This window comes from Ascaphus truei, chromosome 2 (genome assembly GCF_040206685.1).
Source record: "Ascaphus truei isolate aAscTru1 chromosome 2, aAscTru1.hap1, whole genome shotgun sequence".
In the NCBI taxonomy this organism is placed as follows: Eukaryota; Metazoa; Chordata; class Amphibia; order Anura; family Ascaphidae; genus Ascaphus; species Ascaphus truei.
In genome coordinates, this window is record NC_134484.1 from 353,376,876 (window position 1) to 353,395,954 (window position 19,079).

A 19,079-nucleotide genomic window follows, 5' to 3' on the forward strand; every position below is an offset into this window, starting at 1 on the left:
CATGGATGCTTCTCCTGTGTGATCGTCCTAATGCTCACCTGCCCTTGGGAATAAAATCTGGGGTGGGGGAGGAACAAAAAAACAAGGGCAACTGTGTCTACAATAACAGATATTGATGGGGGTAGTGGCCAGGACTCAGACAGTCCGACTATCCAAACTCCCTCCTCGAAGTTTCTCCAGACGTTGGGCCTATTGCATAGGTAAGACTAACCAATACTTCTACCAAGGGCATAGACCACACTAGTGAACCGTTAGTAATCTGTTATTAATTTGAACCTGAAAACATTATACAATATTCACTCCGTTCCGGAACATGAATCCAAAACTCGGCTTAGGGTTTGGACACATCGGATATGTGTTTCGTCGGAGAGCTCGAGTGGAAGGATCTTCTCGTGGGAATCGTGGACCAGGATGGCTCCAGGGTCGGGGAGTCCTTGCCTCCCAGTGATGTGCCGGGAAGAGGGGAGATCAAGCCTCAATATTCCTGGAAGGCATCACAGTTGCCCGGGTTCCTTAATGTCAGGGGTCTCCCATTTTTAACTACTTGAAGACCAAAGGGGAATGTCCATCTATACTTGATATTGCGGTCTCTTAGCTTCGCCTTCACCTCTCTGAGATCTCTCCTTTTGGCAAGGTGTGGAAGGTGCAAGGTCTGCATATACCGGAAAGGGTACATTTTGAAACTTGGTCTCTGGAGCCTTTCATCACCGTGTTGAAAGCTTCCTTTGTTTTGAAATAGTGGATCTCAGTACCACGTTCCTTGGTCTGTCTCCTGGTTGAAGTCTCAATCTTAAGTCTCTGTGGCATCTGTCCAGGGTAAGCGACTCCTTTGTAGAATCAGGAAGAGCTGATGTTAGCCAATTGCTCATGAATCCCTCAATATACGTTGCAGACTCCGGGACCCCCGGATCCGAAGGTTATTATGGCGGTCTCTATCTCCATATCCTCCTGTCCATTTTTGATGTCTAGGAGTTGGGACTTCATTTCTTTGAGCTCAGCGTCCATCAGAGATTGCCGGGTGATTGTGGCGTCGACCTTGGATTCCAAAGATTAGTGCGTTCTCCCAAGGAAGATATCTCCTCTAAGATCCTTCACTGCTGCTTGCATTAGAGATTCGATTTTTTTTTAAAGAAAATAAGCAAGTCATTCTTTGTGGAAAGGTTTTCGACCCCTGGTTCAGAGGTTTGGTGTTCCACAGAGGGGGTCGCTTCCAACTCAACCTGTTGCGGTGCTGGCGACCCTTGTTTCTAATATATTCATGGAACTCATTCTGGTTCTTTTTCTTAATAATGGTTCTAACTGCTTTTGAAGCCAAGGTAGATGAGACTTGCTGAAGATGAGAAATATATATTTTTTATTTTGTTGATTTATCTAAGTGTCTCTTCTACTCTTTCGTTCTCATACCCAGGGAAACCGGGGAGGGTAGTCGATCCCCTGTGAGATAGATATTGGTCCGTAGGCTTAACATTAGAGTCTTTGTTTGGGTTCAGGTGGGCGAGATGACTGTCAGGATGAACCTTCTTGGGGACAGGGGCTGACAATTCAGTTTTCTGCTGCTTTTTAGAGGCCTTCAGATGCTGTCTTAGGCCTGGGTGGTACTGGGCCCTGTTCTTTTCGGCAGGCTGCCGGTTGATTACCCCGACGGGGGGAGGGCGGGACACCTCCAGAAGCTGCGTTCAGGCAATCAGCCAGGGGGAGTGAGCAACGAACTCAAGTCCCCCCGCGGCCACGTTAAGGGGCACCAGGGCAAGATGGCCACCCTTCCACTCCTCTAGGGCCTCCCAGCAACCGCACTGGCCAGCAGCCGAAAGCCGTCTGCAGTGTCAGAACGGGGTTTCCCGACAAGCAGCCCCCCTCCGTTTCAGGACCTGTCCCCAGCGCAGCATCCCGCCTCCCTTCAGATTCTTCTGGCATGCCACCAGCCGTGACTTCGGCACACAGCTCTCGTCCTCCCGCTCGCCCTTCGTGCTCACCTGCGGTCAGGGTTGCACCGGAGCACGTCCGCTCCCCGCTGCCCTCTCAGACGGCAATTCCCATCAGTTCTCCCACCGGTTGGTGATTGTGCGGCGAAGCTTGTTTCAGGCGGTCCACGGCCATCTTGGTCGTAGCTCTCGTTGCCTGTCGATCAGCGGCCAGGACGTTGTGGGGCTCAAGAGTTGTGCAGCTTGTCTGGAGGTTGGTCTTGTCCCTGCCCCTCTGAGATCACAGTTTTGGGGGTATATTTTAGGGATATTTATGCCCAATTTACGCTTTGCTACGGAGCTGAGCCGACCTGCGTCAGCTCAGAGTCCTGGTCACGCCCCATCCCATCACTCTTTAGCTATGTTTATCGCTGTATTAGACCTTAGACCAAGGCCCCTCAACCGGCGGCCTGCAGACGAAATGCAGCTCATGAAGGGTTGTGATGTGGCCCGTGGACACTCTGCTTCTGCTAATTTCAAACTAGTTGCTTAGGCAGCAAAGTGCAGTTTTTCACACAAACTCACTTTTTAATTAAGGTAAGAAATGTAAATGGTATAGATATTATAAATGCTTGCAAGATGTTGAAATACACATTAAGTATTTAAATGCATCTAAAATTACATTGAAATTAGCTTATGGCCCATCTATTGCTTAATGTTTTCTGATCTGGTCTCTTTAGAGAACCAGTTGAATATCCCTGCCTTAGGCTGCGCCGCTCATGAGCTGCGCGCGGGCACACACACTCACCCAAGCTTGGTGCTTGAGAAACAAAAAAATGTCACTTTCAAGCGCGCTCAGCTTGCCCGCAACGCCCCTCGGCGCTCATGCTTAGAGAGTTGGTGACGTCACCGCTCAAGCATGAGCGCGATCAGCGCCAGCGGGGACACAGCCATAGACATTATTTTAATGAATTTGCCAAGCGCTACCTTTATCGCAGGATCACCAGGAATTCAAGGTAAGCAGCAGGGGGTCAGACAATATTTTAAGATGCACATTTAGAATTCTGTAGTTTATACTTTGTATTTCACTATAATTAATCGTGTTACCCTTCAACTAAATACATCATGTAAATCCTTAATCAAAGTAGCCATGTACATATTCACAATATTGCTTTTAGTTTAAGAATTCTGCATTAAAACATTAGAATTTATGCTCCTTCAAAAACGACTGGTGGTCACGTCTGTCTCTATTCTTAAATACATTCAAAGTAAAAAGAAAACTGTATGATCCAAATATTAATTGATGATTTCCTTGTATCTAATACCCCATACTATTGACAGATACTTTAGAGCAGTAGTGGCCAACTCCAGTCCTCAAGGGCCACCAACAGGATATCCCAGATTCAGCACAGACTTAATTCGGTGGCTCGGTTGATGACTGAGCTATTTATGCTAAAGCAGGGATATACTGAAAACCTAACCTGTTGGTGGCCCTTGAGGACTGGAGTTGGCGGCGCCCGGCGACCCTCACCCTACCCCCTCCCCCTGCTTTAGAGACAGTAAAGGGAACATACCAGATAAAATAAGCAGCTCAATAATTTCAGCATCTCCCAGATATGCAGCGGCGTGCAGAGGTGTTCTCTTTTCATTATCCTGCAATTGAAATAAGTAAAGTACATGATCAGTGAAGTCAATGGGTAATTTCAGGATGAAAAACAGCTCGATCGGCCGCTTGGTCATTACATCTGCCCCTAAAACACAGAATTATATTAGATTCATTGCATGACATAGGAAGCAATTTAGTCCAGTCTCTTATATTTCACCAATTTAAGTTATTCTATCTTGGTTAATAAAAAATAAAGGCAATGTAGGTACTGCACAAAAAATGTTTTTAAGCAGATATCTAAAAAGAACTGTGTGTGTATATATGTGTGTGTGTGTGTGTGTGTGTATATGTGTGTGTGTGTGTGTGTATATGTGTGTGTGTGTGTGTATATGTGTGTGTGTGTGTGTATATGTGTGTGTGTGTATATGTGTGTGTGTGTGTGTATATGTGTGTGTGTGTGTGTATGTGTATGTGTATGTGTATGTGTATGTGTATGTGTATGTGTGTATGTGTATGTGTATGTGTGTGTGTGTGTGTGTGTGTGTGTGTGTATATATATATATACACACACACACACACACACACACACACACACACACACACACACACATATACATATACAAAAACCTTTTTCGAGTGGTGAGATCATAGCTGCGCCTGGAGACACGTGACGACGTAACCCGGGAGCAGCGGAGCCGCTCCACGAGGACACTCGCATACAGAAGTTAAGGAAATAAGGTTTTTCTCCTTTTTACATCTTAAGGCTTTTGTTTGTTCTGTCTGGAGTGGTGGTATTTATACCATGAGCCTTGTGGTTTTTTTTTTTTTTTTTTTAATCTTTTGTGATCACATCGGATCATGTCTTTTATTTTCATCTATATGTTTTTATGAGTCAATTTATAAAGCATTTTATTGAATTTATTAATCTTTGTTTTCCCCTTTTTTTGCGCCCCATTTGTGTGTCAATGTTTTTATAGTTGCCCCGCTGATCACGGGAGACTGGGAGTAGCAGGAGGAGAAGTTTAGATTTGGAGAGAAGATTGTTAAGGAACTGCACACACAAACTTCTTTTCCTCTCTACCAGAGTACCAATTGAATCTAGTGCCTGCCTGGTCACATGATCTTCCTCACAGAACTTTGGCTGTCACAGTGCAGCAGAACAGGAACCAAGATGCATTTAGTGAACGCATGAGAACTGATCGATCAGCAACTTGGCTCATCACTTGTCAGTGTGTAGATTGAATTGGTGTACAAAAGAAGAAGAAGCAGGCACACGGTCTTATTCAAAAGGAGGTTTAATATGCCATAAAGTCCAACGTTTCGGCAGTCAAATGCTGCCTTTCTCAAGGTGAAGGCCTTCACCTTGAGAAAGGCAGCATTTGACTGCCGAAACGTTGGACTTTATGGCATATTAAACCTCCTTTTGAGTAAGACCGTGTGCCTGCTTCTTCTTCTTTGTACTGGGACATTTGGGACTACAGGAGCGCCCCAGGACCAGCGCACCGGCAGCTAAGTACCCCACCTCTATTACCATTGATATTGAGTGCGTGTCTCATCCTCTGTCTAGATTGTATTGATGCACATATTGAATGGAAAAAAAACAACCGCTTGAACTGCAGCTTTAATACACTCGGATAAAACTTTGAATATTTTACTTTCTGACTTTCTTCCAATTTAAAAAAAGAAAAATTGTAAACAAAAACGACAAGTGACCTGAAAGGGAAGAGACACAAACTTTATTGCAGAGGATATACTTTCTGCCTTTTTAACACAAGTTACAAAAAAATGTAACAAACAAAAATGGGGCCTTACTGCTTTAAGACAGACAAGTTGCATGGCGACTGACACGTAATACCTTGTATTTCAAAAATTCTAAGTTGTACCATATTTTAACTGAGCAGAAATTTTATTTTAATGACATTACGGTTACGTAATATAGAGATAAAGCAATAACTTGGCTCTATGGATATCCTACTTACAGGATTCCAATGGAAAACAGGCACTGGAATGTGGTGAGGATATGTGGATATGGTGAGCTTCTCAATGTGCCAGTCAGTGTAGCAGATGGTAGCACGAGAGAGAGAGAGAGAGAGAGAGAGAGAGAGAGAGAGAGAGAGAGAGAGAGAGAGAGAGAGAGAGAGAGAGACAGAGAGAGAGAGAGAGAGAAAGAACTAATAGTGCAGATCAGTATGATAAACACAGCTTTATGACAATGGATAAAAATTAACACTTACAATAGTGCTATAAAAAAGCGCAATGGATATAATGAAAGGTCGCGTGCATCAGATGTTCTCACCACCTCCCTGCAGGGGGGATGCGTGCAGCCGGTCAGCCTCGAGGTGTGCTTCGTCGCGCCGTCACTTCCCCCGGCTTCTCTCCGTGACTCCAAAGTGCTCCGCAAACATAGGATTAGTCCAACTGGCTCAGGAACTTCTCAACGTGTTTCACCAACCTTGTGGGGTCTCTGGCTTCATCAGGAGTATCATAGCGGGGACGCAGCCTTACACACACTCACTGGAACAACTATTTTTGAGCCGGGTAAGGAGGGGTTACACTACTAAAATACTAACTTCAGAAAGTAGTTTTTTAGGTTTGACTACAAAGTGGGGAGTAAAGGTGTTTGTGTATACACAGAGTATGAGGGTGTTCCACCAGTAAGGTGCAGAAAGGTGCAGAAAGGTAAAAAAAAGTTTAAGGAGAAGTGGAAGTGGTGGAAAAGTCATTTATGTACAGAGTGCAAGAAATGAGCAGACAAGTGGAGAGCCTTAATAGATCAGAGGGAGAACACTGTAGGTGACCACCGAACTTGATGGAAGTCAGGAGAGGAATTTGAGGAGATGAGCAGGGACTGTTTTGGGAGAAAGTGAAATGATTCTAGTTGCAGAATTTTGAATAGATAGAAAAGGAAAAAAAAGGTATGAGGCAGGGGGCCGGTTTATAGTAGTTTACTATAATTCAGAGGATAGAGGACAATGACATGTATTAAAGTTTCAGCAGTAGATTGACAGATGAAAGGGCAGGTCTTGACAATGTTAGAGAGAAAGAACTGACAAGTTTTAGCTAGTGCATGAATGTAAATGGGAAAGGAGGCATCAAATGTCAAACCGATGTAATGTGCCTTGGCGACAGGATAGATGGTGGTCCTTTTTACCGTGATAGAAAAAAACTTAATATTGAGCCAAGTTTAGGAGGAAAAATGAGGAGCTGTTTTAGACCTATTGAGTTTGAGGCAGTGGAGCACCATCCACGAGGATATAGCCAAGAGGCAATCAACCGTGGAAATTATTTAAGGTGTGAGGTTAGGGGTTTATAATGGAGATCTATCTGCATAGAGGTGATACCCGAAGCTACAGCGATTATGAAGTCAACTAATAGTGTATGGAGGGAGCAAAGGAGAGGACCAGAACAGAGCCCTGAGGTACACCAACAGACGGATCAACAGGGGACTAGCAAGAGAGAAAGAAAAGGAGCAGTGTGAGAAGTATAAGGAGAACCAGGATATAAAGATTTAAAACAAATATTAAGAGTATAGAATCTGAATGAGAAGAGTGGGAAACCGTATCGTAAGCAGCATGAAGATCAAGTAAGATAAGCAGGAACAAGTGACCTTAGGATTTTACTTCATGAGTCCAGGAGAGCAGGGGAATTAAGGAAGTTGATAATGTGGGAGAAGACGAGGCGTTCTTGCAGTTTGAAGGCATAAGTGAGACAGGGTGCAGTCACGTAGGGTCAAGGGTGTTTAAGAATTGGTGTGACAACTTCATGCTTAAAAGATTAAAAAGGGGAAGTGCCAGAGGATAGGGAGTTGATGAACATCTGGTGGAGTGGGGACTAGGATAGTAAGTAGTAAGAGGTCTGATAAAATGTGTGGGAATAGTAACAAGTGGTTAAGTGGTAGAGGGTAACAGGAGAGCAGCAGAGAAAAGTCCAATAGTAGGTCGTTTGGGTAGAAACAGTGAAGGGGAAGTAACAGAAATATTCTCACTAGAGTTGAGCGATATACCGGTATCATAGTAATACTGCGATAACATTTGACTGTATGCCGATGTGGGGGATTAATTATCGCAGTATTACCATGGTGCCCAGAGGGTGGGGGTGAGGAACAGATTGAACTTGCTGTGCGAAACCAGAGCTGCAGACTGACTTGTTGCTCTCACTCTCGTTCAGGTCGTGCTTCTCCTGACTGCCTGGAGGCAGCTCCATGTGAGATAGCATCAGCTGACTGACAGCACAAGAGCAGGAATGCAGTTACAGGTCATAACCCCCCCCCCCCCCCTCAACCTAATACTCCCCTGGGATCCTTAACCCCCTCCCCCCCTTCTTAACTTCCCCCCATGACCACATCACTGGGACTTACAGCCCCCTTTCCCCCCAGGACGCAAAGGCCCCGCCTCCACCCACCTAAAAAATTCTTAACCTTTCTCTTCAATCCCCCGCCCGTTACCTTTTAACCCCTTTTTCCTCTGACCTTTTATTAACCCTTTCACTACCAAAGAGAAAGCAGGGCACAAATGCAAATCCCTCCGGAACTTCCTTTATTACTTCCATTCTAATCATCCATCCCTCCTCCCATCACTAACCCTTAGATATTCCCTTCATTTAAAAACATTTATAAAATGTTAAACATACAAAAAACAGTTGATGTATTAACATTTTATAAATGAAATGTGTTTTTAAATGGAAGGAATATCGATGGGTGAGTGATGGGATGAGGGGTGGATGGATGAGTTTTTTTTATGGTGATGGGAGCATTCTAGGTGAGAAAAGGTGAGTGCCTTAGGCCTGTAATATAGTGGGCGTGCGCGCGCGGCACGTGACGCACACATTGTGTGTGTGTGTACGGTCCGTGCTGATGTGAGCGACAGGCTTGGAGGGTACCGAGTGTGTGTCGCTGGGTACTGTAGCTGTCTCTCTGTGCATGTTTGTCACTGGGAAGCAGCTGTGTGTGTCACTTTGAAGTGGTCTGTGTGTTTGTTTGTCACTTTGAAGTGGTCTGTGTGTCACTGGGGAAGGTGTGTGTGTGTGTGTGTGTGTGTGTGTTATAATATTTTAAACATTAATATATATATATATATAATCAAATATTGCACAATGTTAATAAATAATTTATTCTCGCATTTTTTTTATGTTTCAAATATTATATAACACACACACACACACACACACACACACACACACACACACACACACACACACACACACACGTAGTGGCGCGAAAAACATAGTTTTCACAGTCTTCCCCCGATCGTCCGGCTCCAAGCCGTGCGCGCGCAGCCCTAGCATAGAATAGCTGGCTAACCACAGCCAATTATAAGTGCGGCGCAGCAAGCGTGCACACTATATTACGGGCCTAACATGGAAAGGGTTTCGAAATGTAGGGCACAGGTCATAGTACATCTCAAGAAAATGCATTTATTTTTAATTATTTTTAGATTTACTAGAACATCTACAGGCTTATTTTTTTTAATCAACTAGTTATCGTAATATATTGTTATCGCGAAAAATGTATTGATATAGTTATTGTATGAGTTTTTCTGTTATTGCCCAATCCCCTAATTCTCACTCTGAACGAGGAGGTTCTGTTCTAGCTGACAGATTCAATCGGTTAGTGGTGACATTAGATACCTAGGCTTGAGCCTCATTACTCCAAGTTCTCTTGTTGAGTGTATTGTCACACCTTTAGGAAGCTTCTTGATCTGTGTTACTTACCACAGTTGAGTTGGTTTCACAGGGTCAGCGCTGTGATGGGTCGTGGGTAGCGGTCGAATGGCTTTACAGAAATCACAGCAAGCTTCTTGATCAGCGGATTTGTATTCCGGTCCAGTTCTTTGTAAAATTTCTTGTTGAGCTTCTTTACATGTTCGTCCAGCGTCTCGATGCCCAGCTCCCTGTGAAGGTCTGCTACTCTTATAAGAAGTGGCGCGTCAGAGGCGATCCGCAATGCCTTGTTCTGTGCTTTTTGAAGAGATGATCTGTGCCTTTCGTGGCAACCGCTCCACACCGGAGAGGCGTACGTCATAGTGGGTCTGATAATCACCTTGATCACGTTGACTTTGCTCTGGATGGGCATGGTCCTTGTCTTCAGCATGTGAAGTGCTGCCATCTTGGCTGTTGCCTTCTGTTGAGTCTTCTCAATGTGGTTTCTCAACCACTCTGGACTGCTGACCACTTTGCCTTTAAAGTGGTCAGCAAAGGCTTGAGGAGAAATGGAGGAAGTGGGAGGAAAAGATCAGGGGAGCGAGTTAATTACAGAGAAAAGAGTTGATTGGATTTGAGTGTGTTGGTTAGGGAGGAGTAGTGTTGCATGGCATTAGAGTGTGCAGAGTTAAAACAGGAGAGGAGAATGTATAGTCTGCCCTTTTGTGTCTTGCATGGTGGACAGCCAAACAGTTGGCAATTGGGAACAAAGGGGAGAGATCCCAGATGTCTTAGGACCACAGGCCAGTTCGGGGCGAAAAAAAAAAGTTAATTGGTGAGCAGGCAGAACTGCTTCTTTACGCAGTTTTCATAAAATTAGTTTTTAAAAGAATTCACACAAAAAATGTATTGCATTCATATTTTTCCACAACTACTACTGAAATATGTGATCAGAAAGACAACAAAAAAGAAACAGAACAAATTATTATTAAAGCTAATATATAAAATCTACCAATAGTCTCAATTAACTAATTGTATCCAGGGGTAAAGGTTTTCATTCTGCCGCAGTTACAGGCAAGCATCCTTTATAGCTATACGAATATGAATTTATAGACGATAAATAATCAGATTCCAGTTATATTAAAAACAAACATATACTAATCATGAGCGGATTGGTTTGCTTGAGACAAATTATTCTAAATGTAAACATACACGAAGAAAATTTTTTTATTAATTTTTCAGATTGTTTAGTAAATAAAGATTTTGATGCTCATGCTGCAAAAAAATATGGTTAACTCGAGGACCTTTTTGTGACCTACAGCCTTAACAGTACTAAAATCCAGTATTCGTTAGCAGAACACGCCCCCCCCCCCCCTAGCATACAAATGAGTTACTTGAAACGGAACAAAAAGTTCAGGCCTTTATTTAGAAAGCACTTAATTGTGCACCACTACATAAAAAGTCTTTAATCTTTAACAGCAGGCAGACTATTATTTACAGCAAAAACAGTTTTAGCACACCTATAAATACCTTTCTAAACCATAGAAAGTATTTTTCCACAACATATGTTCATGGGGAATTTGTTTCCTGCAAATCCACCAACCAGCTTGTCACCATTGCAAAGGATAGGGACAGAGAAAAGCAGACAATGCATTAATGGTGTAATCCCCCGTAGCTGGACAGAAAATTGTGTGTCCCCCTCTAATTTCTGTACCCCACCACTCTGAAAAAATACCAATACAAATTAAAACAAAAAAAACCCTTTGATAAATAATTGGATTCTCTAAACCAGCGGTGCGCAAGCTGGGACACCCGAGACTTTTCTGGGGGGGGGGGGGTGTGTGCAGCGTTTACAAAGGCCCCACGCTGAGCGCCAGGCCTCTGTAAACTTCATTACCAGGCTCTGGTCACGCGTCTCTATGACAACGCGGTGTTAAATGACGCCCGTTGCCATGGAGACGTGACGTCAAATGACGCCGCGGGTGACGTGACATCACATGACCCCGCAGTGTCATTTGACGCATCGTTAGACGCGGGGTGGGGACCGAGGAGGGAGCATGTAGGGAGGGCACAGGCGCAGGGAGTTTGCTTATCGCCGCTCTAAACATTTCTCACCATACAAATAGTGAAGGTTTCCCTGCTTCCATTTATTTGGAGACACATTAAAAATAGTTGCATTTCTTGGGGGCATCTGAATGACAAGTGTTTGTCAATCAAGCATTTTTTATTTTTTTTAACAACGGGTGTGGATGGCGGGGGGTGTGGGGGTCACCCGTAGCCCACCCTGTCCTTTTTAGAGAACCAATGGGGAGGTGACAAGAGGGGATTAAGACTGTATAAGTACTTGCAAAACACACAGTGACATCAGCCAGTGAGTCGCCAGAGCAACTCAAACCCATCCCAATTCTCAGCTCACCAGGTTTAGCTAAGAATTTCTCTATTTACAAATACTTCTAGACCTAGGTAGAAAACACAAACACCCACATGCAACGGCTTGAAACATGTCACTGCCACTAGTACTAGGAAGGATTATCCCTTTAAATATCTAATACAAATAAAACAGAAAGTTTTTCTTTGATCGCACTATATCGCACTAGATTAAGGAAATCATGTATTTGAAGCTCTGATCTGGGTCGTGACAAATTTGTCTCCTAACAGCACATTACAAGAATGTTTTGAATGCTCTTAACTTGCACTTCTAATTTGCACACTTTTGAATGCCATGAATTCCAGGAGATGAGGCAGTGTCTCGCTAAGCCAACCAGAGTGCATATACAAATAGATGACAGGTTACAAAGCTGGTATTAACTTCTTCTCAATTGATTTGACATATTTAAAGAAAATAAAAGGTTATGAAAAAAACAGGGTGTGTCTGTGTCTGTGTGTGTGTGTGTGTGTCTCGAACACGCGCGTTCAAAGTTAAACTTCTTTGTGTTTTGTCACTTACTGTAAATTGTAGTATGATTTTTATGAATAATTCAATCACAAAGACTTGAGAGTATAATTAATGAGCTTCCAAAATCCCGTCCCATGCCAGTGTGGTTGCAGAGCATTGTGGGCAGCGACTTTGAAAGTTGCTGCTGTGACAGCTATACCAGCCACCCGTCAACGCTGCGGTTACTCGCTTTTCGCCAGGGGTTGCAGTTGTCTTGGGTTTCAAGTTGAACATATGGTGGTATTTGTTGTAGTGGTGTATTATCCCGGTGAGGGGGTAAAATTGGGACCTGTTAAGGCAGCCTGGGAGAGATCCGTTAATTCAAGGGGAGGGAATTCAGTTAGCGGGGAACGGGCATTTAGTGAGCAAGGTTTGCGGGATGTGGGGCACAGAATAGAGCAGTGTGGGTAGGTTGACAGAGATTATAGGCTAGGGTAGCGGTGCGCAAACTCCCTGCGCCTGTGCCCCCCTACCTGCTCCCTCCTGTCACGCCCCCACTTGCGCCAAACGATGCTGCGGGGTCACGTGACCCGCGGCATCATTTGACGTCACGTCTCCATAGCAACGGGCATCATTTGACGCCGCATTGTCAGAGACGCATGACCGGAGCCTGGTAAGTACGTTTACAGAGGCCTCGCGCTCTCGGCGCAGGGCCTTTGTAAATGCCGCACCCCCCCAGAAAAAAGTCTTGGTTCCCCCCTGCAGGGCGCGCCCCCTAGTTTGCGCACCACTGGGCTAGGGTCTGATAAATGTTCTGATTTGAATTTGGAGCCAATGGGGACGAGTGGGCACGTGCACGCCCTTGATTGCATTTGTCTCCAACAACGATTTTTAGTGCTCTGAATTAGCCAACGGGGGCACACGTGTGCTTATGCATGCGCGCTTTATTTCCGTTACGCATTTTCGTGTCCATGAAGGAGTTTTGTCCTATAAAAATTTAGTAGATGCCAGCAAAGAAGTTTCACTTCAAAAAGGTAATTCACATTCAGAAAGACAGAGCAAATTGAAAATGGTGTTAAATTATTTAGATGCAAAGTGGACCCTCCCAAGTTGGCAGCCTACGATCTCTTCATCCCGTGTGAAAAAGGGATGTTGTTTAACGTTTGCGTGGAGCTGCTCAAGTTACTATACTTTATTATGCCACTCTCGCTTGAATAGAGCCCAGAGCCTCCCTGGCCTGGAGAAAAAGCCTCAAAATCACATTTAATAAGGGCCTCGATATCACAAACCCTTTAGTTGCCGGAGGGGCCAATAATCCATTGTGCAGGCCCCTCCAACCGTGAAAAGGCTAAGATTAAAAGTCTGTGGCATTTTGGCAAATGGGGCAATTTGAAGCAAGCCAAGGTTTCTGTGATGCAAACTGCTTCACGAGTAAAGTTTGTGCAACAAGATCATTTAAAAAAGTCATTACCTTTTCTTAGAGGCAACTCAAGCAAAATATAAATATATATATTATTTATTTAGTATATGTAGCATTTGATTACCTTTATTGAAAACTAATTACCTAAGTTGCCGATCAATTCATTCTCCAATGATCGATCAGCAAAATCCTGTTTCCCAAGCCCACTAAACGGCTGCCTTCCAGTTTCAAATCAATCTTTCAGTCAGTGTAAGACTACGCTTATAGTGCCGGCAATGGTCAGGCGACGGTCGCTGGAAAATCAAATAGAGATGACTTCCAGCAATCGCAACCAAACCGTCGCTCCGTCCCATTGCATTTGTTTTGCTGCGACGTTGCGTCACTGTCGCCGGCACAATAAGCGCAGCCTAACTCAACAGCTACGTGTAATTCTTATATTATTAAGGTAACAGTTTGCACCTCAAACTGCTGGGAATACTGGCAACAAGTTATTACAAAGAGGAAAGTGTTACAAAGATATTGCACTGCTGGGGGGGTGGACTAAACCCTGCTATATAAATCACAAGATGCTCAGTGTATAAAAATGACACTAAGAGTTGAGTTTTAAAATAAAAAAAAATAGTAGTATCATCTAATACAGGGGTGGGGAACGTCAGGCCCGAGGGCCGTATAAGGCCCTCGAAATCATTTGCTCTGGCCCTGCTAAGGAAACTGCTATAACCGGGGTCGCGCTAATTTAAAAAAAAAATGGCTGCTGCGCGCCCGATTGGGAGGAGGGAAGAGGGAGGAGGGAAGAGGGAGGAGGTGGTGTGAGGCGCCGGCAGCCCTACACGATCCCCAGCAGCCACCGTACTAGCCCCAGCAATCCCCCAGCAGCCACCGTACTTCCCCCGCAGCAGTCCCCGCACTTCCCCCATGCTTCTCCAGCAGTTCCCCCCGCACTTACCCCAGCATCCGCCCTACACGATCCCCCCAGCAGCAGCAGCAACTACCAGAGGTAGGGGGCGGGGTTCTGTGTGCCTACATGCCTGCTGTGTGCCTGCCGTGTGCCTGCCTGTCTGTATGGCCCGCGAACTTATAAATATCCAAATGGCCCTTGGCAGAAAAAATGTTCCCCACCCCGATCTAATACTACAGAACTCATTTATGAAAAACAAACAAAACATGTAGTATATTACTTGGGTTGCTCCTTTAAGTTCTAAAACAATAAAAAAAATAGAGTGAAAAATTACAAAGGCGTTTTCACTGTACATGATTTAATTTAGGTGTGAAGGATGCATTTATATTTGCAAAAGGTAATCAAAACCTATAATAGCACTCCCATTATCATGCTTACAGTATATTCCTGTTAACTTTTCAGCAGTCTGCATAGTTCATAGCGACACTATATACCGGGGGTGCGCAAACTGGTGGGCACGCCCCTTGTGGGTGCGAAAGATTATTTAGGGGGGGGGGGCAGGCTGCATGTGGGGAAGCTATGCACGGGTAGGCAAGCAGCTCGAGTCATATTGTGGGGAGGGGGAGAGACATGGAGAGGTGGGAGACATATTGAGGGGAGGGGGAGAGACATGGAGAGGTGGGAGACAAATTGAGGGGAGGGGGAGAGACATGGAGAGGTGGGAGACATATTGAGGGGAGGGGGAGAGACACTGGGGGGAAGGTGAGAGAGACACTGGGGGGAAGATGAGAGAGAGACACTGGGGGGAAGATGAGAGAGAGAGACACTGGGGGGAAGGTGAGGGAGACACTGGGGGGGGGAAGGTGAGAGAGAGACACTGGGGGGGGGAAGGTGAGAGAGAGAGAGACACTGGGGGGGGGGAAGGTGAGAGAGAGAGAGAGACACCGGGGGGGAAGGTGAGAGAGACACTGGGGGGGGGGAAGGTGAGAGAGAGACACTGGGGGGGGGGGGGGGAAGGTGAGAGAGAGAGAGAGAGAGAGAGAGACACTGGGGGGAAGGAGAGAGAGAAAGAGAGACTGGGGGGAAGGTGAGAGAGAGACACTGGGGGGAGGGAGAGACACAATGGCTAAACGGAGGGATGAAGGCCAGGCAGAGATGGCAGAATTGAAGGACTTGGGAGGATGAGTTTTGGGGGGGGATGAGGGTTCTTCTTTGGGTCAGGGGGGTCACTTCGGAGTATTGATCAGCAGGGGAGATTCACCAGTACCCCCCTTGAGTTTGGTTATGGGGGTCCCTGATCCCTGGGCAACATTTAAAGCGGGAATAAATAAATAATACATAAAACTTGTAGGTAGGCGTGGATGACACTGGGGAAAGCAAATGGGAGAAGGAAAAAAGGGAGGGGGAAAAAAGGGCGGCGGGAGAGGGAAGGGATGTAGAAAATGTCCCCTCAAATAGATTGCCTTTGTGCACCAGAAAAAAAACATATTACCAAATGCTAGCAAACAATAAAATAAACAGTGATCCAATACTAGTATACTGCCTGCGCGCACGCCTGCAGCCCAAGCGATTTGTGAACTTAGCTGCAGGAGATTGTAGACGCGTGGCGGACGCGTCACAAAGCTGGTTCGCCCTCATTGGCTGAACCAGCTCACGTGCGCTGACGTCATGTGATTTTGATTACATCAGGCAGGGGGGCCCGAGAAATTTCATGGATGAAAAGGGGGGCTCGGCCTAAAAAGTTTGCTCACCCCTGCGTATACAGTGATATTCTTCCACATCATGAAAGTTCCTACTTCTTTATGTCAATTTGTCAAGGGTAGAAAAATCCTGGGTGCATGGTCGCCCAAGCGCCTCTAAATCTACTCCTAGTGCCTGTGTTTCAGGCTGCTGCTTGTCATGGGATCTCCCTTCTCTGCAGGGGCTTCTGGGAGTTGTAGTACTGCATCTCTTCCAATAGTATAATATTTACAAATAGATGAATTACAAGTCCCAGAAGCCCATGAAATCACCTAATAATTGCAGAGCTTTGGAAACCACACCCCTTTCTCCCACACACAACTGTGGCAAGGTATGATCTGTATGCATCTTTATTTATATAGCACCATCCATGTACATAACGCTTTACAGCAGTAATACACGTGAGAATAGGAATAAGTGCTTGTATGTATGTATGTATGTCTTTATTTATATAGCGCCATTAATGTACATAGCGCTTCACAGCAGTAATACATGTGGTAATCCAATAAATAACAGATAATATAAATAACAGATCATGGGAATAAGTGCTTTAGACATTAAGGAAGAGGAGTCCCTGCTCCGAGGAGCTTACAGTCTAATTGGTAGGTAGGGAGAACGTACAGAGACAGTAGGAGGGAGTTCTGGTAAGTGCATCTGCAGGGGGCCAAGCTTTATGTGCCATGTGTTCAGAATAGCCACAGTGCTATTCATATGCTTCTTTAAGCAAGTGTGTCTTAAGGTGGGTCTTAAAGGTGGATAGAGAGGGTTCTAGTCGGGTACTGAGGGGAAGGGCATTCCAGAGGTGAGGGGCAGTCAATGAAAAAGGTTTAAGGCGGGAGAGGGCTTTAGATACAAAGGGGGTAGAAAGAAGACATCCTTGAGAAGAACGCAAGAGTCTGGATGGTGCATAACGAGAAATTAGGGCTGAGATGTAAGAAGGGGCAGAAGAGTGTAAAGCTTTAAAAGTGAGGAGAAGAATGGAGTGTGAGATGCGGGATTTGATCGGAAGCCAGGAGAGGGATTTCATGAGGGGAGATGCTGAGACAGATCTAGGAAAGAGTAGAGTGATTCTGGCAGCAGTGTTAAGGATAGATTGTAGGGGAGACAGGTGAGAGGCAGGAAGGCCGGACAGCAGGAGGTTACAGTAATCAAGACGGGAGAGAATGAGGGCCTGAGTCAGAGTTTTAGCAGTCGAGCAACAGAGGAAAGGGCGTATCTTTGTTATATTGTGGAGGAAAAAGCGACAGGTTTTAGAAATGTTTTGAATGTGAGGGGCAAATGTGAGAGAGGAGTCGAGTGTGACCCCAAGGCAGCGTGCTTGGGCTACTGGGTGAATGATCGTAGTTCCAACAGTAATGTGGAAGGAGGTAGTAGGGCCAGGTTTGGGAGGAAGTATGAGGAGCTCTGTTTTAGCCATGTTGAGTTTAAGGCGGCGGAGGGCCATCCAGGATGATATAGCAGAGAGACATTCAGAAACTTTGGTTTGTACAGTAGGTGTAAGGTCGGGTGTTGAGAAATATATTTGTGTGTCGTCAGCATAGAGGTGATAATTAAACCCAAAAGATGTTATTAGGTCACCTAGAGAGAGTGTATACAGAGAAAAGAGAAGAGGTCCCAGGACCGAGCCCTGGGGTACCCCCACAGAGAGATCAATAGAGGAGGAGGAGGTATTAGCAGAAGAGACACTGAAAGTACGATGGGAGAGGTAGGATGAGATCCAGGATAGAGCTTTGTTCCGAATGCCAAGAGTATGGAGAATGTGAAGGAGAAGAGGGTGGTCCACGGTGTCAAATGCTGCAGAGAGGTCGAGTAATATGAGCAGAGTGTAATGACCTCTGTCTTTGGCAGCATGGAGGTCGTCAGTTATTTTAGTGAGGGCTGTTTCTGTGGAGTGAGCAGTACGGAAGCCAGATTGTAGAGGGTCTAGGAGAGAATAGGTGTTGAGAAAATGGAGCAAGCGAGCGAATACAAGACGTTCAAGGAGTTTAGAGGCAAAAGGCAGGAGGGAGACAGGCCGATAGTTAGAAAGACAGGTAGGGTCAAGCTTGCTGTTTTTGAGTAATGGTATGACTGTTGCATGTTTGAAGGAGGATGGAAAGGTTCCAGAGCAGAGGGAGGAGTTAAAAATGTGCGTGAGCGTAGGGATTATAGTAGGAGCAAGAGGTTTTAGGAGATGTGAGGGAATGGGGTCAAGAGGGCAAGTGGTAGAGGGAGAAGAGGCGATCAACAGCCTCTTCAAAATAAAACTAGAAATTAGGAAAATGAGTCGCTGCCCCGAAGAGCTTACAATCTAAGTGGTAAAGTAGGGAAAACTTAGACAGTACAAGGGTGTTCTGGTAAGTGCATTTGCAAGTGGTCATGGGAAATGACATGTCGTACCAGCCACCAGAACTTCTCAAATGCTTCATTATTAGGTGTGTTTTAAAATGAGCCATAACGGTGGAGAGAAGGTGCTATAGTCAGATATTAAAGGGAAGGACATTCCATGGGTGTAGGGGGCAGTGAGAAAGGTTTTAGTTTTATAGCTTTAGATGCAAAAAAAAAAAAAAAAGGGGGGGGGGGGGGTACGCAGAAGACATCCTTGAGCAGAACGCAAGAGTTGGGCAGGTGTATAGCAAAAAATTAGAGTTGAGATGTAAGAAGAGGCAGAAGAGTGTGTTAAATTGAGAGGATAATTGTTAAGGTAATAGTGTTTAACAGGAAGCCAGGAGAGGAATTTTAGCAGGAGAGATGCCGAGACAGATTTAAGAGAGAGCAAAATTATTCTAGCAGCAGCATTTAGGATAGATTGTAGGGTACACCAGTGAGGCATGAAGGCCGGAGAGTAGAAGGTTACAATAGTCGAGACGGAAGAGAATGAGGACCCCTGTTTGTGTTTTAGCAGTAGAGGGACAGATAAAAGGTCGTATCTTTCTTTGCAATGTTACGAATGAAAAATTGTCACGTTTTAGCTATATTGTTAATATGAGAGGAGAATCTGAGGGTAGAGTGACACCTAGGCA

General features: G+C 45.1%; 1 protein-coding gene across 3 annotated transcripts in view; it reads right to left on the reverse strand.

Moving 5' to 3' along the window:
• ANKRD28 (ankyrin repeat domain 28) overlaps positions 1 to 19,079 on the reverse strand; it is a 191,447-nt gene that overhangs the window by 82,925 nt on the left and 89,443 nt on the right. For all 3 annotated transcript variants that reach the window (XM_075586884.1, XM_075586882.1, XM_075586885.1), the window contains exon 3: positions 3,476 to 3,554. In XM_075586884.1, the coding sequence (XP_075442999.1) occupies positions 3,476 to 3,554 (79 nt within the window). The remainder of the gene's footprint in view (positions 1 to 3,475; positions 3,555 to 19,079) is intronic.